This window comes from Diabrotica undecimpunctata, chromosome 8, assembly GCF_040954645.1.
Source record: "Diabrotica undecimpunctata isolate CICGRU chromosome 8, icDiaUnde3, whole genome shotgun sequence".
Taxonomy (NCBI): Eukaryota; Metazoa; Arthropoda; class Insecta; order Coleoptera; family Chrysomelidae; genus Diabrotica; species Diabrotica undecimpunctata.
This window is the reverse complement of record NC_092810.1, coordinates 111,920,344-111,944,823: the sequence shown is the minus strand read 5'-3', so window position 1 is coordinate 111,944,823 and position 24,480 is coordinate 111,920,344. Positions and strand designations below refer to the sequence as shown.

The following is a 24,480-nucleotide window of genomic DNA, read 5'->3' as shown; positions in this document are numbered from 1 at the left end:
ACCTGTGTTTCTGATCAAAGATCCCAGATTATAAGTATGAGCTCATAACCTCAAACCGGTCAATCGTGGTTATGTGGGGATGATTGTAATGTAAAAAAAAATTAGTCTATCCACTATCATGATCTTTGTCTTTGATATGTTTAACTGCAGACCAAATATTTGACTTTGGTTTTCAATCAGTTGTATGAGATCCATTAACTCTTCTTCACCATTTGCAAGAAGGGTTGTGTCAACTGCAAAACGTAGGTTGTTTATTTTTCGTCCATTTATTGAAATTCCCTTTTCCCATCCTTCAAGCGCTCTCCATATGTATTCAATAATTGTGGAGACAGTGTACATACTTGTCTGGCATCTTGTTCTGGAAGGAATTCGTTTGAGAGTATGTCAAGCACTTTAACTCTTCCTTTAGCGTGTTTTTTCGCAGTTTTTTCGTATTTTTCGCAGTTTTAAGCGAAATTAAGTGTTGTGGTACGCCTACTTCTTTATACTACTCATAATTAACTGTAAAATATATACCGATGACCCTTAGCACATTATAGCCTAAGAAGCGAGTCAGCATTAACCTCTTCGTGATTTTTCAGAAGTGATGAAACTATGATTATCATTGATATTTAATATTTACCTGGCTTATGGTTGTTGACGATTGCACTCATACGTTTTTTTTTTCGGATTGATTGTTATTCATAGCACGATACACAAATACCGGTATGCTACTGCACAGGCTAGCTCTATCTCTCTCGCACTGTGTGACGTCACGTGCGAAGCAAAGTTTCTACACACTAACGCTTGCTCTGTTAGTCGGTTAATACAAATATATAAGCAATCAAATATATATAAGTATGCATATTTGGCACTTTATATTATAAGATGTGTAGTTTACAATGTTTTTATTTTTTCTCTTCATAGTTTCTTATCATTTCTTATTCATAGTTAAAACTGACAAAAAAATTAAAAAAAACATTTCCTAATAATAAATACAGTGCCGACAAAAAAATTTCTAAAAATTGCCAAATAAATCACTAAATTCGAACAAAAATTGCGTGCGCTCTATCTGCGCTTGTTCTTATACACTTCTTTTTATTTACTCAGTAAAGTTTGGAATCATTAAATTCTAAATTAAAGTGAAAATATTGACGTTTCAATTTCCACTTCGGAAATCGTTCTCAAAATACAAATATTAATAAAGTGAAAATATGGGTTGAAAGAAACGGTCGGCTGCGTCGTTGCCTTCAGGGACGGAAAGAAAACCTGGTTCTGGAGCTCCTAAAAAACATCATCTAGGACTGACATCATCATCAGGCGTGGCAAGTAATGTGGAACCCTTCCATAACTGCCACAGAACTCAAAAATAAACATCCTGATCTCCTTCAGAACGTTTCAACAAGAACATTTCGTCACCGGCTTCAGAAAGATCTAGCATTACCGAGTCGACGTGCTGCAAAGAAGCTCTTGCTTACAAAAGCCATGAAAAAAAAAAAGATTAGATTTTTGTAAAGGTATCAGCATTGGACACTTGATCAATGGAAAAAAGTCATGTTTAGTGACGGAAGTAAGTACAGGTTAGTATGAGGAAGCTCCAAATTTGTTCGTCGTCCACACACCGCGTCAAGGTACGATCCAAAGTTCACAGTTAAAACCGTCAAACATCCTGAAAGTGTAATGGTATGGGGTGCGTTTACTGGAAATAAAGGAAGGGCAGTGTTGTATTTCTTTCCAAAGAATGTTACTACTTTCCAAGCAACTATGTGACTGTTCTAGAACAACATTTATTGAACTTATGGAAAAATCACGAATGTGACTCTTTTATGGACGATGGTGCCCCTCCTCACAAGGCCAAGACTGTGTCAAAGTTCCTGAATGATCACAATATCAACGTATTGGAACTCGCCCGACCTTAATCCCATCGAGAACTCCTGGAATATGACGAAAAATAAGGCTCAAGAGTGTCGAGCGAGCAACATACATCAGCTGAAAGAGAAGTTAAAGAGGTTGTGGGTGACAATGGAAGAAGAATATGTCTTGAACCTTGTTCACTCCATGGCCAAGTTGTCATCGACTACAAAGGTGATATGAAGAAGTATTAATTTGTAAAATTAAAATAACAATTATCCTGATTTATGGGTTTTATTCACTGTGTAAAGATTTTTTGTGCCGGCACTGTGCACTAACGTTAACAAGATTAGCACAAATTATAGACAATTTTCAGAAAATAATTGCCTCCGGGGAAAAAGTATTTGAAAAAAGCAGACGAAGAAGAAAATTCTTATTCCACAATGTCGTATATTTGAAATATCTCTAAAACTTTAATATTTTGCTATTGATCCATTTAAACATTTAACATTCCGTGTGATGATTTGGTTATAATAACTATCCAAGTCGTACCTGAAGGAGTAAGCCAAGGTACCACTAACAATGACATCAAAAGTTTATAAAAAACTAAGAGAACACTACTGTCTACTTATAACCAATATTTATTGTCAATATTATTTGATTTAATATCCATTTTAGGCTATAAACCTTGTATAACACTAATCCATTATACTTTTTGTCGATTTTGAAAAGCACAGTTTAAAACTGTTTAGTTATTGGCTACATCAACAATTCAACTCTAGAGGTTATCTTTATAAATATTTTTACACAAATTTAACATAATATTTACGAAATTAGGACTTACTAATTGGAAGGAAAAACAAATAGGTGGTAATATTATGTAAGTAATTGATTATGTCAAAATCTCTAATATCTTACTATTAGTGTGTGTACTTGTTTATTATTTATATTTGTCTAATTTCGTCTAAAACTGATTAAACAGAGATGGAAATATCGTTTAAGTATTAGATTAAAACAAACATATAGATAGATAACTGCTTGTTAGAACGGTAGATAATAATTATTGAACAGTTGAATGTGAAATGAATTACGTGATTCCAAATTCCGAAGCAGGTAGATACCTGGATTTTCTGACCAATCTGCGTTAATATGCGTTCATAGAATAAATATTACGACAATAGTGGATTTTAAGGTATTAAGATAATTTATTACTGTTTTTCAAGTAAATTTACACGTTTATAGGAGACACAACTCTAGCTTATCCCCTTCTAGTTCAAACTACACGAACCATAGGAATATTATAGGAAAATCACAGTTGTATAGCGACAAAGCACTTGAATTCCAAGATCTTGAGCTATTTTATCAATAATATGTTTTCTTATTGTCACTTGTGATGTGAAGCTACGTTTTCTACGTAAGTAGAAATAAGTCTTTCTTAATATGTCGTCTCTAAATTGTATTTCGGTTAACCAGTTTTTTTAACACTGCCTATGATAATTGCAGGTGGATTGAGTATCTCTGCAGTTACCACAAACCCAGATAAAATGTGGAGGGCAATTGGAAAGGTTAGCAACCTACCAATCGTAAAAACGAATAATACAGCTCAATAAACAACGTGAAGCCTCGGAATTAGATTGATTATATGAAGAGGACCACGACAAGAACTAAGGACAATAGAAAAATATCCAAAATCCAGATGAAAGTTACAACATGGAACATTAGATCGCTCAACACAAGAGACCAAGAAATAATCCTGCTTAAAGAAAAACAAACATGCACTTTACAGGAAACAAAAAAGAAAGGAAAAGGACAATCAAACTTGGGTGGGTATATACTATTTTGCAGTAGAGTAGCATCAGAAAAGAGGACCAAAGAAAGTGTAGCTTTACTAATACAAGAACCTCTATTAGAAGAAACAACTATTAAAACTGATGCAAAAAATAATATGTACAACAAAACAGAATACCACAAGAATGGAGATCAAGCATCCTAATACCTCTCTTCAAAAAGAGAGACAAAAAAGTGCAGAAGAATCACTGGAATACAATAAACTGGTATATTTATGTTTCGCAGACCTAAAGGAGACATTTAACAGGGTCAAATCAACGGACGCTATCCATTTATGGTACTCCTATGGGAATAATCAAAACGGTCGAAAATATCATACCAGAACAACACAATAAAATTAAAAGTAGCAGAAGAACTAACTGACCCAACTGAAGCCGGCAATGGGATAAGAGCCATGCTCAAGCAAGGAATAAGGGGGATTTCACGAGCCCTCTATTGTTCAACCCGATCATGTATGAAATAATAAAAAAGTAAGAACGAAAAAAGTATACCAAATGGGACAAAAACAACTTAAAATAATCTGCTATGCAGACGACGCAATACTAATTCCTTAAAGTGAAGATATTTACAATGTATGCTACACCAAGTATATAATTGCCAGAAGATTTAACATAATTTCTCCACAAAATACAAAATGCATGGTTATAACAGCAAATCTACTAAGATGTACATTGGAGCTAGAGAGTCCACAAGTGGTGGGGTTAAATATCTAGGCACCAAATTGTCTAGCTACAAAAATCTCGAAGCAGAAGTGGAAGATCAAGTGAATAGAACAAACATAGCCGCAAGATACCTGCATAAAATAATATGGAGAAATAATAATATGGAAAGAAATAAAAAGCAGAATTTACAAAACAATCATCAGATCAATTATGACATACGCGACATAAACATGTATAAACAGATGCAAAGATATCATCGAGGACTGAGTAATAAGACAGAAGAGTTGAATGGAACGATCATATAAACCAAAAGACAACAATTAAAGCAGTAAAGACGACGAGAGACGGTTCCCAAATAGGAAGACGATTATTGGGAAGACCACGAAAACGATGGAATATCAACGTACTGGAGGCACATTGAAAAACAGACAGAGTGGTGTCTACATAAAAAGAAACATAAGATTAGAAGGTTAACCAGTTTCTACAATCAGGTTTAATTCCAATATATTGATAACACTTTTTCAATTAACTCCCTCAGTCACATCGTCCTCCTACGGGGACAAAAACTTAATAAGCATCATGTTGCCGAATAGTAGCATTTAAATTACTATAATATGTTCTCTGTAGAAGGACAGTTTATCTCATTTATGAATGATGGTGCTACCTAGAAACGACCGCAGTACCAATGACAAATTAATTACGTCAGTTTCGCGCGAATTTTTCAACCCACACGTGTACGCCCAACAAATAATATCAAACCGGTCTTCAAATGTAACTTAACAGGAATAGAGAAGAACATAATGCAGAGGATGAAAGATACAGTTAAAACTGATGTATGATAAGGAATCTAAAATAGCAATAGAAGAAACAAAGGCAAACTAGGCCTAAACAAAGAAATATTATAAATAATGCGGAGATTTACAATAAAAAAGTTATAACAAGCGAGTAGAATATGCAAAAGGAGGTAATGACAAGCGAGTAGAATATGCGAAAGAAGAGAAAAAATATATGTCCTGAATAATAAATACAAGAAATCCTGGTACTGAAAAGCAAACAAGAAAGCAGTAACGTCTACAAAAGAATAAAATAAACCACTCATGATATTTAGATCAACGTGAACGTTATGCACAGACAAGAAAAGATATGTAGTATACGAGAAACAAAAAATTATATAAAAATTGAGACTACTATAAGGAAAGCCTAAATAATAATAATGAAAATTATGATATATGAATATAAACATATTCCACAAAAGAACAACATATTCAAATCGAAATGAAAAAATGTATGCAGTTGTATTAAAGTTCTTGAGCGGTAACCGTTACAGCACATTCAAACGACAAGTACCTACTATACTTGTTGAGACTTCCGCTCATCCGCTCAGTCGACACATTATTAATGTGAATGAGAATTTTATAACCTAGATCTAATGTATTATTTTTATTATTATAAGCATAAAAATATTATTCTACTGTTACAATGTAAAGTGACCGCAAGGAAACATATTTTCTTACGCACCGCCAATGATCGAATTCCAAATTTCCTAGAATTCATGATGAGCACGTGATTTCGGCTACATTTGACCACTTACGGCGCTTGATTTCTAGTTTCATTTAATATTTGCCAGAGTATACACTACTTGAGATACTGGAAATAACTAAAAAATTCACTTTGGTGTTTTCACACATATTTTAATCGTGTGAAGGAGCTCACCTAGATACAAGCGCCATTGACGTTCGATTCGAATTTTTTATCGTGCTACGGGATGCGATTTGCAGTGACAAAATTGAATGTAAATTTGGTCATAACGGGTCAAATTTCCGAGTACGATATACGATCGAATCGTCTGAACAAGCGAACTATGTGCCACTGAGAAATTCATTTTTATCGATCAGAATAAAAATTCGAATCCGTACCATCTGAACAATAGGTGTGCTTTAAAATGAATAAATTAATGCCTATAAATTTAGATATTTAATTCATTACAACACATCGTCTCTTAAATAAAAAAGAATTTATATCAAACACGACGCGACGCAAGATATATTTGCTCGTTAATTAAAAAAAACTTCGTGCTCGAATTACTAACTTCAAATTCGATTTTGTTGAGTTCTCACCTTTTTCCGCCGGTGGCAAATCATCATGAGAATCTTCTACGGGAGTAGAACCTTCGGAATCATTTTCTGCTTGTTCCCTGTTGGGCACGTACAGCTGTTGGCCTGGAAAAATGTACGGAGTTGCTAGACGATTTAATTTCGTTAATTCAGAAGGAGTGGTATCAAATCGGGCTGCTACTGATGTTAGCGTGTCTCTGTCTGCCACCTATAAGCACAAATTGAATTAGACTCGTGAGGCATAAATGCTTAATAAAAAGAAATGTACACACACCAGCGTAACCGTTGAAATCGTGCAACGGAAAATTGGTTGATGAAAATACAATGTAGAAACATGTTTCAAGTAAATGTATTATACAATGTTCAAGCACGGCTTTTTATGTGAAAATATTTCTTTGCAGTAAAAGAAAAAAGGGTTTATTTCTTTTTGAAACGACATGTAGACGGTTAACTTTAATAAAATAAATCAATTTCTTTACAAAGTTATCAAAATATCTAAGATATAAAACAAGATGTATAAAAGTTTATTTGTAATGTATATGTATAAAATTTTATAATGTTGTGCGCGCCTGTAGTTCTTTTTATCATATTGGATTATAGTGACTTAGTTGTTAATTCTAGTAATAATGTATTTTCCACGGATCTTGTGTTTAAACATGTTCTGAAGCTCAAAATTGTTGAAACAGAAAGAACTGCGCCTACATGTTCCGTCTTCACAAACCGGTCCAAATATTTGATGTAGTATCTAAGGAACGGCAGTTTCCATTTATACCGTTCGAAGACGCTTAAATAGATATGGATTAAGGTCCAGAATACCTGTCATGGAACCTCCAATAACAACAGGACATCGGAGGCAACGTGGACACTTCGCTCGCGAACGTCTTATTTGGGGTGTTAAAGAATGGGGTGCGGTGTTCTTCACAGCTGAATCAATATTTAACAGATACTGATCAGATGGGCGGCCTAGGATTTGGAGAAGAACTTGTGAACGTTATCACCAATGTTGTTTTACTCCCAAAGTTCAATTTGGTGAAGGTGGTATAATGGCGTGAGTAGGTATTTCCCTCAAGGCTCATACAGAAATTTTTACAATTCTAGGGAGCAATTTAAACTCTAAAAGGTATATTCAACAATGTTTGGAAGATCATGTAGTACCATTTACCTCATTTGTTAGAGAAAACTTTCGTTTGATGCAAGGTAATACTCGTCCGCACAATGCAAGAATAGCACAGGATTACTTCCTTTACTAAGTTCCTTTATTACCACGTCCCCCAAGTAGTCCAGACTTAAATCTAATAGAGCATACATAGGATATTCTGGAACGACGTATTCGACGTAACCACGTTCAGTTTCAAATCATTAATGACTTGGAGCAAGCAGCTTGTGAGGAATGCGAGCAGATTCCCCAGGAAGAATTTGCTGCCTTAATTAGAAGTATGCTTGATATAATGAGAGACGTAATTAGGGTACGAGGAGGGTAATACACCCTACTAAATATCATTTTTCTTTCAAGCATGTTCAAAATTTAAAAAATGAATTTTTTGAATTTTTATTCTTTTTTCTTTGTTTAATTCTTGATTTGTAATAAATTTGAATGTCAAATTTTGTTGATTATTAAATACTCAATTAGAAATATCTTTAACTTTTTAAAACTCTATTTTTCTTGAAAAATCTGGGTGTCCGGTTAATTTTGCACTCCAGTGTATTAGCGAGATCTGTATTAACATGCCCAGCCATTTTGCTTATGTAAAGAGCGAGAATGACAGCACGTCGCTTTTTCTATGTGTTTCAGAGAGAGTTAATGTGTCGTTCTAAATTTTTACGGAGAACAGCATCTTGGTTATCGTCATAATCATGAATATACGGCAAACATTTATACTGGAAACCAAACGGTAAACGAATTATAGGAAAACCCATAAAACGATGGAAAATCTGCTAAACGTTGAAGATTAAAGAGCCTCTAGTCTAAATCCTAAAAGTGAAAAAAGGTATAAGAAGTATCAGCTATAACGGAACTATTAACTTTAAGTGCAGATAATATCACTGAATTTTTTTCCATTTACGATTACAATCTGACCAATAAGCAATTTTAATCTATCCTAAATTACTAGAGTTGCTTGAAATCAAGAGTTTGCCCTATGGTGTTCTATTAATCTAATCTGATAAATAACGGACTAATGTTAATATGCACCACGCATACAAGCACCATGCTCTGTTTTTTCACTGTCACTTAAACTAATTCAAAGGGCTTTGTCCTCTTCAGTCTTCTAGCTGGCCCTGTGTTGTGAAGAAATTCTAACATTCACGTGGCTACGGAGTTGTTTTTCATTATTTTCAGCCATATTCTTGATAATTGTAGCCATAGTTTCCATACCCAGGTCCGTATGGATGTCGCTGTTCCTCACGTACCAAGGAGCATTCACAATGTTTCTCAATACTTTATTCTGAAATTTCTGGATTATTTCTATATTACTTTTCTTGGCACACCACCAGAGTTGGCTACCATAAGTCCAAATAGGTCGTAGTATTTGTTTACAAAAAAAAAGCTTGTTGTAAATAGATAGAAAAGACTTTCTTCCAAACTTCCAATAAATTTTTTATATAAGTCGATAAAACCTCACCAGCTACAGGGGGTCATGTAAGATGCCCACATTTTCAGTTTTTATTAATCAACAAGTTAACAGTCTATTGCATTTACCTTTATAAATACCATGAGGATTGTTTTTTAATACTGATGTCCTTCCAATGTTTTTATGTGGCCATACAATGTTTTTAACAACTTTTTATTAAACTGATGATGGAATGATTCAATTCCGAAAAGATCTTCTTTAAAATAAAAATTTTAAGCTTTTAATAAGCATTTTTTTATACCTTAATACACACGAACACCACGTGCTTTGTATTCAACAGGTATACTAGCCACTCCTGGATATCTCCACTTCATGGTTTGTTCCAGTTTCACTTTTAACATTTTTTTTTATCTTATGCAAGTTCTTCCCTTTTTTTCTTAACATGAATTTTCCAGCGTAGTTGTACATCTAATGTCATACTTAGTTATTTTGCCGTATTTGTATATGGTACTTCGTTATTATTAATTGTAATTAGTATATTTTGTATCTTTTTATTGGTAAAGTTAACGTAGACAGATTTATTCGTCTACGTTATATCGTTTAGCCTCATTTTCCATTTTTTTGTCCAGGAATATATTTTGTTAACTGCTGTTTGTGATTTGTTGACTCTTCGATACTATTATCTACCGCTAAAATGTCAGTATTATCAGCGAAGGTATTTTAATACAGGTACGTGTTTTATTAAAAAAATAAAGGAACGGGCCCAACACGCTACCTTGCGGGACTCCTGCCCTAATTTCTCTTATATCTGAATAGGTGTTTTTAGGAACATACCCTCTTCTCTTCTAATGATTTTATATTAAGTATATTTAGGATTGTATGCACCTGATCAATTGTCGCGTGCTTATTTCTGAAACCCAATTGATGTGTCGGACTCAAGTTTTTTGTTTCAATTATTGTTTTCATTCTTTTGATTAAGGGAGTCTCGAATACCTTCGATATTACAGGAAGTGGTGATATCGGCCTGAACTAAGAAACTTCATTTAAGAGATGCGGGTCTTATTATTTTCTCTACTTAAACTGGTTCTTCTCAACTTTGCTCATCTTCTTGCTTTCATTGTGTTTAAATGTGTTTTCAAGATGTTTAGAAAATCTATCTGATTTTTCTTCATTGCTCCTGGCCCAATTACTGTCCTCTAGCCTAATGGATGAAGAGCGGATAATTGGTTCTAGTGACTTGACTCGCTTCGTTTAATCTTGTTTTATCTTGAGAAGACCTGGTTTATTGCCATATTCTTCTTAGTTTCCTTTTATCGGTTATTAATTTTCTTATTTTCCGAAATAATTTAGAAACAAATAAACCGCATGAGTACTATAGACTAGAGAACTAAGGATTTTCCCGTGACATTCGTTGATACAACGAATGTCCCTAACAACTGTTTTTGATAAATTTGGTAATAACACTATGTAGTAAACAAAATATACAAAACATTAAACTTATTTTTCTACTTATAACCAATATAAGATCGCTATTTGATTTTAAATACTAAAGGTGAAGACAGCTAAATTATATGGAAGTGATACAATTTTACTGAAAAAGCATGGAAACTTCTTTAAAATGAGGATTTGTAAGCTATTTTTGTTAATTTGTTGCTCAATTATTGCAAATAATAACAAAAATAGGTTCAAAAGTTGATTTTTTGAAAATTATTAATAACTTATAAAAATTCACAAAAAAATTGATTTTGCTTGAGAATAAGGATAATGTCACAAATCTTCTTCTTCTTCTTTGAGTGCCTCTCCTATCGGAGATTGGATATCATTAGGGCGATTCTAATTTTATTTACTGCTGTTTTGAATAATTCGTTAGTGGTACAGCCAAACCACTCTCTTAAATTTCTCATCCAGGACATTCTTCTAAGGCCTGGATTTCTGCATCCTTGAATTTTTCCTTGCATTATATTTTCTAGGAATGTGTACTTTTGTCCTCTTATCAGGTGGCCGAAGTATTCAAGTTTTCTCTTTTTGATATTCAGTATAACTTCTGAATCGTTATTTATTCTGCGTATTACCTCTTCATTTGTAATTTTATCCACTTAACTTATTTTTAGTATACGGCGGTAGCACCACATCTCAAAGCTTTTAAGATTTTTAATATTCTTCTGTTTAAGAGTCCATGCCTCAACATTGTAAAGCAAAGTACTGAATACATAGCACATACATGTCACAAATATTCAGCTTTAATTATTTGTGATTTTACAGTTTCAAAAACTGAATTCATGCATTCAAATTTATAAAAGTCACAATATATTCGGTTCGAATTAATGAACAATAATGTCTTTTCGTTAATTTGAGGTACCTCGTGGCATAGATCATAAAAATCCATTTAGTTAATTTGTGAGTTGTTTATTTAACCGAGTAATTTGTTTAAACAATTTAAAATAAATATTTATTTAGTAACATTTTTCTCTTATTATTATAAGCAGAAAAGGTTATGCTTATTATTGTTACAATTACTTTTTCTCAAGAACTTTACAAATATATTTTACACAAAATAATTAGTATAAACTTGTATGTAATTACATCTTTAATTTTATTATTTTTATTTATAATTATACAAAGTTTATACCAACTAATTGGTTTAAATATTTGTAATGTTTTTTAGGCAAAAAGTAATTGTAAAAATAATAAGCATAATTCAAGTAACATTAACACGTATAGATTTGATTTTCAAATAAGAAATTTATTTTTCTGTAAAATTTAACCTTTTCTACGACTAATAATAGGAAAAAAGTAAAATTTTGCAAAATAAATATTTATTTTAAATTGTTTATCAAATTGATTAGTTAAATAATCAATTCAAAAATTACCTAATTGAATTTTTATAATCTATGCAACGAAGTACCTCAAATTAAAAAAAAATTTCGTTGAAATAGTAAAATCGAGAAATAAAAAAAACTGCTAGAATAACTCGTGTTCTAAAGATCGTAGGACTTTGAATTTTGTTTTAAAATTCGTGAAAAAATGCCGACATTATAAATAAAAAACATTAACTTCCTAACTGAGTTATTTTAAATGTTTATAAGCTTTAAATCAAAGTACTTTTTTTATTCTATTTTACAACATTTAATATAAATTATTTAGTCATTAAATGATTAAATTTGATAAAATAAGGCTTTCTCTTCAATTTGGTGATTTTGGAATTTATGTAGACCTACTTTTGCAATGACTGTTAAGTGAAACTTTTGCAGTTGAATACATGTTATATTGTCTCTATTATCACGCGAAATTAATTTTTTTGTGCATTTTTAGAAAAAGTATTAAGAATTTACAAAAAAATTACTTTTGAAACTATTTTTGCAATAAATAAACTTTTATTTTAAAGGATTTTCTATGCTTTTTCAGTAATATTGTTTCACTTTTCCACATAATTTGCCGGTCCTCACCTTTAGTATTTAAAATCAAATAGCGACCTTACATTGTTTATATAATGTTTACAAGTAAAAAAGTAAGTTTAATTTTTTGAATATTTTGTTTATTACATATTATTATCACCAAATTTATCAAAAGCAGTTGTTAGATACCTGTATCAAAGAGTGTCACGAAAAAGGTTTTTTATTTGCTAATTTCTCTAGTCTACTATGGAAGTTGTAGATTGTGTATTCTTTATGTAGTTTGACGTAGGAGATTACTGAACATGTTCCTGATGGAGAAGATCTATGAAGTTTAGCATCACATTGTAGCATTTCGATTTATTTCGAATCAACCTGTATGTATTAAAACACCAAAAGATATTTTTAATCCTTCTGCATAGCCAAGATTTATAATATAAGCATTTTAAGTTTGTTTATATAACACAGATGGGTATGTATTTCTTTGATCGAGATGCCGCTTTAGGTTATTTTGCGCGTCAAATAAACAGGTATATTTTCGTTTATGCTTTGTTTATACCGAGTTGGGTGAACGATTTTTAAAGATTATGAGATCACTATCGATAGAGCCGCTGTCGAGGGCAGTTGGTTTCGTTTGTTAGTCCGAATTTTCATCAAATTTGGCATGGAAGTTGGATTTGAGATTTTAACAGGAAAAGAGCTCGGCGTGTAATCTTCAGAAAGCCGGCAGATTTTGATTGTGGAAAAGTGAATTTAATTCAAAAATGCAAATGTGGTAGTTTTTGTTAAATTGACCACCGATTTGTTATATGCGTTGTATTGTTTCCTAAATAGAAGATTTGTAAGCAGTGTTACAACGATGTAAGGGGTCCACATGTTTTCAAAGAGTGTTTGAAAAGCCAAGTTTTGAAGATTGCAGTTAATTAACCCGAAGCCCGATAATCCAGTGCCCAACTTCAACAGAGAATCGTTTATTTGTTTTTCCCTGGTCATTTCAGACCAAATTGCCGCTTGTGGGACACATTTGGGTTATTTTGCAGTGTTTTGGATCCAGTTCCAACCCCAAAAACTTTTAAAGGAAATACATCAGCCAGTGATATCAAGGTACTTTTTTTGTTAAAGTAAAAAAAGTAAAGTTTTTCAAAGTAAAAAAAAATTTTTGTCAAAATCCTTTATAAAAGGTATATAAATTAAAAAACCCAAACGGAATCCATATTCCATCATCAGTGTCTAGGTGTACATGTTTTGAGCCCCTAAATATAAAACCCATTAAAAGTTATATGTTACAATTTAGTTTACATTATTTAGTCTTAGATGATATATCCACTGATCATATCCACTGGTAACTTTAACATCCTTATATATAAGACTAAATAATGTAAACTTAATTGTAACATATAACTTTTAACGGGTTTTTACCCAGATATTTAGTGGCTCAAAACATGTACACCTAGACACGGAGGATGGAATATGGATTCCGAAAACGTTTTGTCTTTATGACATAGCCCGTTTGGGTTTTTTAATTTACATACCTTTTATAAAGGATTTTAACAAAAATTTTTTGTGATACATGGTATACATCCAGCTACAGGAACTTAGTTTCCTTGTAGATTTCAAAGAAAAGTTAAACATTTTTCACTAATAATTGCTAATAATCACTAATAATTCATGAAAAGTTGAAAAAAAATTGTAATAAATAAAATTATAAATTTTAGGGATTGGCTAACTGTCATATTAATTATTATCTTATTTTTCTTTTAAAATGTTTCAAAAAGTTAAAAGTTTTAATATTTAATCGTGACATATGACAGGTAGCATTATTTTCTTCGGACATTTGGTACATAACCAAAAATTTGGAATTATTTTGATTTGTTTTGTTTTAAAACGTTAACCTCAATGTGAGCTCCATTGAAAGATCTAGATAATTTCAATTTATTAATAATTTAAATTCTTATAGTGTCCCCAACGTCTAGAGTTTGTTGTAAACCGATAGCATCATTGTAAGTTGTTTTTGCATTTTGTTATTATTATTATCATTTGTAACTGTTTCTTCTTCTTCATGTGCCGAGCTCGATTATAGAGCGTTGGCTATCGAATTGGCTATAGTAATTTTGTTAACGGCAGCTCGGAAAAGAGATGCAGAGGATCTGTTAAACCAATCTCTCAGGTTTCTAAGCCATGACGTTCTTCTAAGTTCTTGTAACTGTTTATGGTAAAATAATAATAAATATCTGATGTTTCTCCCTAAACCAAGTGTAGTATTATTTCCTTTAAAAAGATTCTAACCCCCTTTTATATTTTTTAGGAAAGAAAAGCCTTTCTTTCATCCAGCAGGAAGATTCTTATAAACGGCGTCCATATTTAAATAGTTTAGGAACCTTCTTGTATTGTGTTGTCCAGGAAATCTATGTAAGTACTTTTTTTTATTTTCTTCCTTTGTAGTTACCCCTTTCCAGTCCCCCTTTTTATTCACTTACCTACGATCAAGCTCTCCAATCAAACCAAGAGTAACCGTTCGCAAACGTTCCGGTTTGTTTTGCTTACCCTATCTCCAGCCCAGTAATTTTTGTCCCCAGTTTTCCCCCCCTAGAAGTGATCCCAATGCGGTAGGCAATATAACCGCTACAACACAAATGACAAAACTTATAAATCATAAACTTACTTCTATTAACGAATAATAAGTTTTGGAAGAAAAAGTTTGATGACAATTTATTTTGGGAATAATTAATCTTTGTCCTTCATAAATAATTAACTTTACGAAATATAAAACACAAAACGGATCTAAAGATAATAAATATTTAATAAAAATTTTCAATCTATATTAATTATTAAATAAAATTATTTTGCTTTTTCCAATAACTAAAATCTATTACACTTGGGCTTGGTTGCATAGCCACTGCCAGCGCCAGTCATGTCAAAATTTAGTCAACACAACAAAAAGCTAAACATTTTAGATTTACCGTATCGCCATGGCAAATGTGGTGTCAGAAATTACAAAAATAATAGAAATCAGTCAACTTAGCTAAATGCCGATAGATACTAGACCCTTAATAAAGAAGTAGAAAACATTTAACAACTTACTGTGTAAACAGTTGTATTTTCAGGTGGACCAACTTTTCTCTTTTCTGTTAAACTATTTGTAGAACCATCTAGATCTGCAACGAAGAAGAAACATTGCTTTAAATTCAACTTCATGTTAATTTCAACAATGGTATAGTATTTAATAATAACTATATAATTTTAAATATTCTGTAAATGATATTGACATTAACCTTTCAACTCTTCATCAACTTGATGTTTGTAAACAATAACAAAATCCGAGATACCGTCTCCGTCAATAGTGTATTCGAAAGCTATTGACGGTTCATGTGTTACCGCAAAATAATCTTCAACAAATTCCATTTTGTCTTCATTGCTAAAAAACTACTGTAATGTTTTCATGCAATTTTTACTGCGTTTTAAAATGTCAGTAGTCAGTCACAAGGTACGAAAATGGTCGAGTTTGAAGACTAAACATGAAACGTAAACGACAAATTAGACCTTGAATCACTTGAATCGTCGGTCGGTCGGTCGGTTAGTTGAGAAGGTCAAATCAGCTACCGTATGAATTTATTCGTCACTGTTGTAAAGTAGACCACATAATTGTTGTATTATTATTTTATCTTATCCTTCCTGATTTAATAAAAGTTGTCTCTGAGGGTTTGCGATTACTATTCGATTGGGGCGAAGTATTTGTGGAGTATCAGTTTAAGATATTTATCATAAAATATGACTGCAGATCCGTAATAGCTAATTTCAATTAATTTAAATTGTATGTAGAATTTAGGTCAGATTTGCATCTGATTATAGTTTTTGTAACATAAATAATCTCCAGCTACCAACCTAAAAAGTAAAAGGAATAACAGCAAGCTGTAACGTCGATAAGTAACTTAATCCCACAAATTATTAATCAAATAAATTATAAATCTTAAACTAGGGCATTTTCCTTTCCGACGGTGCGAAGCTGTGAAAAGACACTGCGTCAAATTGACAATGATAAATGGGATTATATTTTACTTCAAGTATGCACTCCGTGAGCTATAGCTGCTCTTCGATTTCTTGATCAGTTTTGAGAAAATTCTTGTACCAGATCTTCTTTTTTTGACACCAAGAATGAATATACTCTTTTCTATAATTATCTAATGAGCGCAGTTTTATTAACCATTTATCAAGTTCGAATGTGCTTCCCAATTGTTTATGATTTAAGCATCTTGATCATGACTTATTAGGGGAATTTGTGTTCCCATCTTTACACTATCTAGGTGACGCTGGGGCAATGTAGAAATTCTGGAGAAAACTCCTTGTATATGCCAAATGAATATTATTACCATATTTTAGACACAAAGCACAGGTCAGGGTTGTACTCCCTATTTCATTCAGCTGATTTATGATCTGTTCGCTTCGTCCAATATATCATTTTCCTTTTATTTGCATTGCTCATGGTGGCTATTGATGTACCTAAGTATACCGCGAAATAAAATTGAGTTTTTTCAACATGAGTTGGTCGTCTTAACTGGAGGTTTATAGACGTAAAAGATAGTAGTAATTTCGAGAATTGTAACTATGGTCTGAATGCCTTTCTACGATAAGGTACAAACGAGGATGCGTTTTCTATGTTAATTTTAATGTACGTATGTGCGACATTCAAGCAACATCCAACAGTTAGTACTGTTCTGTGATTTCAGTAAGTATTTTTGTTTCTGGGATAGGAGTTGGATTGGAAATTAATGTCCTGTCTCTTCTTCAGATTAAACTAAAATTCTAGGAAAGCTTTTTGAAGACTGTGGTAAAAGAATAAAGAATTTAAGTACCTAAAACAAATATTTCTAAAGTTCATAATATCAAATTAAAAGAAGGTAAAGAAATTTTTATTGGGCCACATTATGTAGACAAGCTTTCTATGCAAAAAGTTGGAGCTTGAAACTCATTTGGAAGTGCAATAAACAGATGGTTATGTTATGGTATGTATGGATGGTTAGTTGGTTGGGAAGTAGTTGTGTGGAAATAAACAATTAAAAATTAATTAATGGAATTTGAACATTGTGGGTTTTAATATGTTTCATACAAATATTTTTTGTGCTTGCTTTTTTAATATCAACTTACATATATAAATATAACTATAATCTTGTAGGCTTAGAAATATTGTAAAACAACTTGTAAACTATCAACCTTTAGAATAATGCCATAGCCAATTAGACCAGTCCAAATACATTAGAAGGACCATCGAAATAACGAGATCTGGTTTTATGAACACGAGTAAAATGATAATAATATCGTTTTTTTTTAATATAATGATAATAATATCTTTAATATAGTCTATTAAATATTTAATAAAATTATTCATCTAAAATCACGCGCCGTAAGTGGTGAAATATAGCCGAAATTACGTGCTCATCATGAATTCTAGTAAATTTAGACTTTGGATAATTGGAGGCGCATAAGTATATATATCTTCCTTGCTGGTCACCTTACATTGTAATAATAAAATATTATTTCTGCTTATAATAATAAATATAATACATTAGATCTAGTTTATAAAATACTTTTTCATTTACGTATATTCCTAAGATGTAAAATACTCAAATTAGTATATTCTTTTTATTTCAGAAGGATATTCAATTATTTACTCTGTCAAAAGAATGAGTACTAGCAATCGCAGATGCTTGTTTGGTCTGTATGTACATAATAAGTCTTCTAAAAACATGCCAAAACGTATTTATTTGGAAGAAGTTATACATCGAGTCATGCATTATATGAATTATATTGTTATAAATACAATACTTCCCGCAATTGATTCTACGTATTTTGTTTACGGCAGTAAACAGAACGAAACGCAATTATCAAGATCCAAAGTTTATTTCTGAGAAAAATTTAGTTCTGTTGAATGTCAAATAACCGAGAAGTCTATTTAGTAACGGAGTTAATCATCGTACTGACATTATGTTGAACTGTGTTTACACAGCAAAATAAAGACACAACAGACGAATTAACAGCTGAATCAGCAGATTGCTGCAACTACACCACGAAGCACATAACTACCTTCATTTTCTAAGCGTCAATAAAAAACTAAAAATTCCGTCAAAAGGAAGAACTGGAATACAAAGTTAACATTTAACTTACATGGTAAGGAACAGGAATGATCACAGAGCCCAACAAATTGAAAAAATTTGGTGCTTGAGAAATTACGAATTTTAAATATTTTTGATGCTCGGATTTATGCTATGATGCTATTCTAGACTCAGGAGGAGCGTCCGCATCAGAAGAAGAGCAAATGCGAATTCTGATCACTACTGGGCCGAAAGTAGGGTAAGGGCCAGAATTTTAAACATTTGAAAAGGGAAATAGGTTCTAAACATGAACGATACAATGTAGAAAGACTCAATACAAACGAAAATGGAGAATACAACAAAATATAAATATCAAACTAGAAAAAAGACTAAAGCATAAAGACATAAATGAAGAGTGGAAAGAGTGCAGAAACATCATGAAAGAAGCAGCTGAGAATTACTAGGTATGGCAGGTAAACAAAGAAGAACAAGAACGAATTACTGTTTTGACGAAGACTGTTAGATTATAACAGAAAGAAAAAGCAGGGCATATTTATTGATGTAACAAGGGCAGAGAACCCGGCAAGTAGAGTAGGAATATAAATAACTACGTAAAGAAGAAAGGAAAATCAACCGCAGAAAGAAGAAAGAAAATATGAACAAAGTACTTCAAGAACTACAAGATCTAAGTATATAGATTGTATTGATGTATTAGATGTTCGTTTGCTATTTTTGCCATGCGATTTAGTAAATGGAGCCTTTGCTCCATTTACTAAACGTTTTTTTATATAAAAATATTGCTTTCTTAATATGCCATGCGCTAAATAAAAAATAAATTCTCCACTACTGATACGCTTCTTAGTAAAACTCATACGGGCAGCTAAATTATACGATAACTTAAGACATCACGCGTACGACTATTTTCATTATTTATTTGCTGGAGTGTAGTACTATATTGATGCAAAACGTGAACATTAGAGCAAAATAACTCAAGTTAATATCAAACGAAATGGTATTTGAAATATCGACACATGTTGCGAATATAGTCTCCTTCAGACTTTGAACAATAGGAACCTAAAAATAATTGTAAACGAGTCCGGTGCTGATCATTTTTCTGGGTAATTGTGAATGTCATAATAATTTATAATTAGATAATAGCAGATCAGATAACAGTATCGGTGTTGTGCGAACACTGTACTGCAAAATATTACAGATACAGAGATGTTGTAGCTTATCAAATAAATTGGATGATGTAGATTTTACTGGAATTTTTATGTATTTAGAATGATTTAAAAACGACATAAACCTATAATACGCGTATATAGGACTATAAAGTAGTTGCAAATAATATACTACAAGCCCATGGGACATTATTAGGGGGTCATTTGACCTAACATGAATATGAATCAATACTACTACAATATGTAATAACAACTTTAGAAACTATGTCGAAAATTCTTATTGATACTCAAAGCATGGGAGATCAAATTATGGGTTGCGTTAGATTTCGCATCCTTGTTCCAGCAGAAAGGTACGGCGTTGTACCTTTTGTTGAAACTTTGTGTATAAATGATGTACTGTGTCAAATTGCCGAAAATGGGGAAACATTTTCCTAGAATAAAAATTTTTCGCTGCTCCTGGTACCAATATTTTTGTACAGCATTAGGTCGCAGGTTATTATTTTTGTATTACCTACCTAAGTTATATATACCGTACAAAAATGTGTGGCAAAAAAAACTTAAGTGGGTAAGTTTATCTTACCTGTGACTCACATGTACCGATAAGAATTGACGGCATAGTTTCTAAAGTTGTTGCAATTTACTATTTTTGTTGGGAATAATAGAATAATACTAAAAAAATAGCTTCAGAAACATTATTATTATTGTATTATTACATATTGTATTGTTTTAAATGTGATTAATGCTGTGTCAAATAACAAATTAAAAATCTCCCATGGTCTTGTAGTCTATAGGGTAGATGTAGATGTTAACTAAACATGACACAAACTTACACATAAACACATGGTTTAAACATGTGCATATAAAAAATTCCTGCAAATAAAGGATCGCGGCTAATTATTGTACATTAGATAGTACAAGATACCAAATATATCTTTTAAATTTTAATCAAATAAAAGGCAGATATCGAGCACAGTTTTTATTAAATCTTGCCCAAGTACTTTCGCTCCTAGAACATCTTCAGGGACATCTGAAATAAGCCAAGAAACGTTTTTTCAACTAAAGAAAAATTAATTAACATCGAAAAAACTCCAAGTTGATAAAATTTTTTTATGTAATATAACGTTTTAGAGTTACTTCGTCAAATTAGGCTATCTAACAATATATATAGAATGTCATAAACATTAAAAGGTACATTGACGACACAAGGACAAACAGTTTAAAAATTATTGAAAACGACGAAGCTACATGTTGGGTGGCATCAGGAGAGAAAATGGCTCCTGGTCTTAACGGTAAATGTTAAAGTGACATGTGACATTTGACATATGACAAAGGTCCATGACAAAGGCATTGACCAAAGGTCCAACTGACACTACTATAGGAAATAACTGATGAAATATGAAATTATATAGATCACTTTATGTAGATTGCATAATCCAGATCTCACAGCCAAACCTGTCGGTAATAATTAGGGTGTTAGTTTGGGGGCAACTGAAGTGGACGTAGAGTATGAATGCAAGAAATAGACTAAACAATATATTGGATAGTGGGTGATCGACTACAATAAAAATGTCTGCCTAGTACTATCAATACTCTAGAAAAGAAGAAATCGAATAATGAAAATGAAATACTAAGAATTAAAAATCAAAATAGAAAGCAGAGTGTATAAATGGGGTATAATCCCAATAGTTCAGTTAAACCCAAAGTCAATGGGAGAACCATAAAATTAAAATGTCAAAGCATTACTCAAGACCAACATGGTGGGAGATGTTGAAATATACAACTGTGGAGATGGTATATCTAAACTACGAAGCGAAATATATCTAGAGTGTAATCAACGCCAACTATAGATCAATTGATCCTGAGCAAGCTAGTTTTGCAAATTATTGAAGAATAAAATAGTAATATTAATCAAAATATGAAATTAATAAATTCTTAATGGGTATAATCAGTGCAGGAAGTCTAAACAGTCGAGCTGGGTCCCCTACGAGGTGAAGCTGCAGAAAAGTTTTTAGAAATAGGTTTAAATTTAGTACAATTTAAATTAATTTGAGTATTAAGACAGTGAGAGTTTTCATTTGTTGTCCTTGTAATTTCCAAATCTTCCAATAAATCCAACTCCAAGTAGTTTCTCTTTCTACTAATGTCATGTAAAATAGATGAACCAGTATTGATGTTGAAATTATGTTTACTGAAAACTTGAAGAGTTTGGTCTTTTCAAACGTTCTGTAATTCTAGTAGATAACTTTCGAATGGTTCTACCTACATAAGAGGCATCACAATTATCACATTTTATTTTATAAATACCACTTTTTTCAAGTGTGTTCATCCTTTCTTTGGTGTTGATTAAAGAGGAACCTAAAGTGTTGTGTGACTTGAAGGAAATTTTGATGTCTTCAATTGTAGAAGTAAAAAGTTTTGATATTTTTTTGAAAATATTGCTGATATAAGTAAAGGAGAAATATCTGATGTTATTTGCAGCATTGGTTTGAAGCGAACATTGTGATGAATAAGCAAACTTTTCTGCAATTTTAAGTTTAGATTTATTTAGAAGCTTATGGATAATGTTGGGATCATAACCATTATTGAAAGCAATTTGCTTGAGAGTATTAAGTTCTAAATTGAAGTTATCATTAGAAAGTGGAAATTTGAGTAGCCTATAAATGTAACTGTTGAAAGCAGCCATTTTACATTGGTTTGGATGATTAGATGTTTCAAGTATAACATGATCTGTTTGAGTAGGTTTTCTGTGAATATTGTACTCTAGAGAATCTTTTTTACGAGATATTAGTCATATCCAAGAAGTTCAACTTATTGTCAGATTCTGGTTCCAATGTAAAAAAGATGTTAGGATGGATGTTATTAAGATCATCCAAAATCTGTTCTTGGGTTCCCTGTATGAGAGCCTATATAATCATCAGCATAACTTGACCAAAAAACTATTTTGTTGTTGTTTACAAATTTCTGTTCTAAGCTGTCTAGGAAAATATCATCTAAAAAGGTGATAATGGAGATCCCATCGCTAAACCTGTTGGTTGTTTATATATTTTTTGATTGAATTGGAAGAAGTCCTGATCAAGACAAAATTTGAGCATAGTTAAGATGGCATCTTTGTCTTTTGCTGATATGTTGCAATTAGAAGGTTGTGTACTAAAGGTAATGTTTCATCTCTTGGTACGGAAGTAAACAAATTGGAAACATAAAAAAAACTAAATAAAAACTCTCTTCTATTTTAATGTTATTTAAACGTTTTATTAGATCTAAAGAATTTGTAATGGAGAACTTAGGTTTAAAATTAGTGATAGATTGAATTGTATTGTAAATAAACTCTGATAAAATAGAAACTGGAGTGTTACAGAAACTTACAATAGATCTTATAGGACAATTGTGTTTATGGATTTTAGGAAGTCCATATAACCTAGGTGTTATAGGATTAGATACAGTTAACTTTCTCTTGTTATATTTAGTAATAGTATCATTAAACAATTTAACCATTGCTTTTGTTTTATTAATAAACGTGTTAAGTGGATTCTTTTCCAAAATTACAAAACTGTTATCTGAAAGGAACGATTCTACTTTCTCTATGTATCTTTTTATACAAAATATACATTTATACGCCCATGAGAGTATTGCCGAAAAGCATGGACAAACTATGAGACTTCTCTATTTTTGTATTTTCAATCCTATAGACTTAATTTGGGGATAATTAAAATCAAGTATAAGGCGTGCAAATATATTTCCTAAATTTATAAGACGGTAATTGAGGTAATTAAAAAAGAAATAAAATATTAATTTTCAACTAACGGCTAGACTTCTACGGTCGGTACTCACCAAAAAATAAAAGGCTATAATTTACAATAATTTCTATAGATGGTCTGTTGAATCGTTGCTTATTTAGTTAATCCGAAACCAGTGTCAATTCGCCGAATAGACTTTAAGGTATACGATTTTTTACTATTTTAAATAATTCCCTTAATTATTTAATTTTGTTTGTGCAATATATGTTTAACATTTATATACTTTTAATTAGATATCAAGTAATAAAGTTTGTTTTATAAATTAATATTTAATACTTTGTAACATTTACAGACTTCTAATTACTCATATTCATGGTAAATAAATTGTGCAGTATTTAAAACATTTAAGTAGCTCATTAAATCTGGACATAACTATTGAATCGGTTGATTGATTGGTAAGTTTATGTTAAATTGTAAAAAAGTCATAGGCTCATAAAACAATCTCAATTAACGCTGAACAAAAATTTCATTTAGATGAAAAATACAAATAATCTTAGTTATGAAAGAAGTTGACGTTTCAGTAAAAGGTATATGGCTTTTGTCAAAATATCCTTTAATATTTTGTATATAGTAGTGTATATAATACAGTGGCGTTTGGGAGTCGGACAACGTCGTAAGACGTTATAAAAAACCGAAAATATATACATATATATATATATATATATATATATATATATATATATATATATATATATATATATATATATATATATATACAAGGATTTCCACAGTTTTCACTGTATTCCTTCACTTAACCGTTTTCTATAATTTTTCCTGTTTAGCCAGTCCCCTTCCTGTAGGTTTCTTCTACTCATTGCTTCGTCCACTTCATCTCTGAAAGATCTTCGGGGTCTGCCTCTCTTTCTTCTTCCTATCGGGCTCCACTCTGTTATTCTATTTATCCACCGATTTTGGTCTGCTCTTCTGACATGTCCGTACCAGGTTAACTGCTTCTGTTCGATGTAGTCTATTATGTCGGAGTTCATTCCCATTCTCCTCTTAA

The 24,480-nt window shown here is 31.7% G+C and overlaps 1 protein-coding gene across 6 annotated transcripts in view; it reads right to left on the bottom strand.

Annotated features, from left to right (window-relative positions):
• Positions 1-24,480, bottom strand: part of mtd (TLD domain-containing protein mustard) — a 916,705-nt gene that overhangs the window by 194,134 nt on the left and 698,091 nt on the right. For 5 of the 6 annotated variants that reach the window (XM_072540745.1, XM_072540746.1, XM_072540756.1 and 2 more), the window contains 2 exons: positions 15,498-15,571; positions 6,458-6,662 (listed from right to left, as the gene is read on the bottom strand). In XM_072540745.1, the coding sequence (XP_072396846.1) occupies positions 6,458-6,662; positions 15,498-15,571 (279 nt within the window). Of the gene's footprint in view, positions 1-6,457; positions 6,663-15,497; positions 15,572-15,688; positions 15,908-24,480 lie in introns of those variants that run through there. The other variant, XM_072540747.1, reaches the window with a different exon arrangement.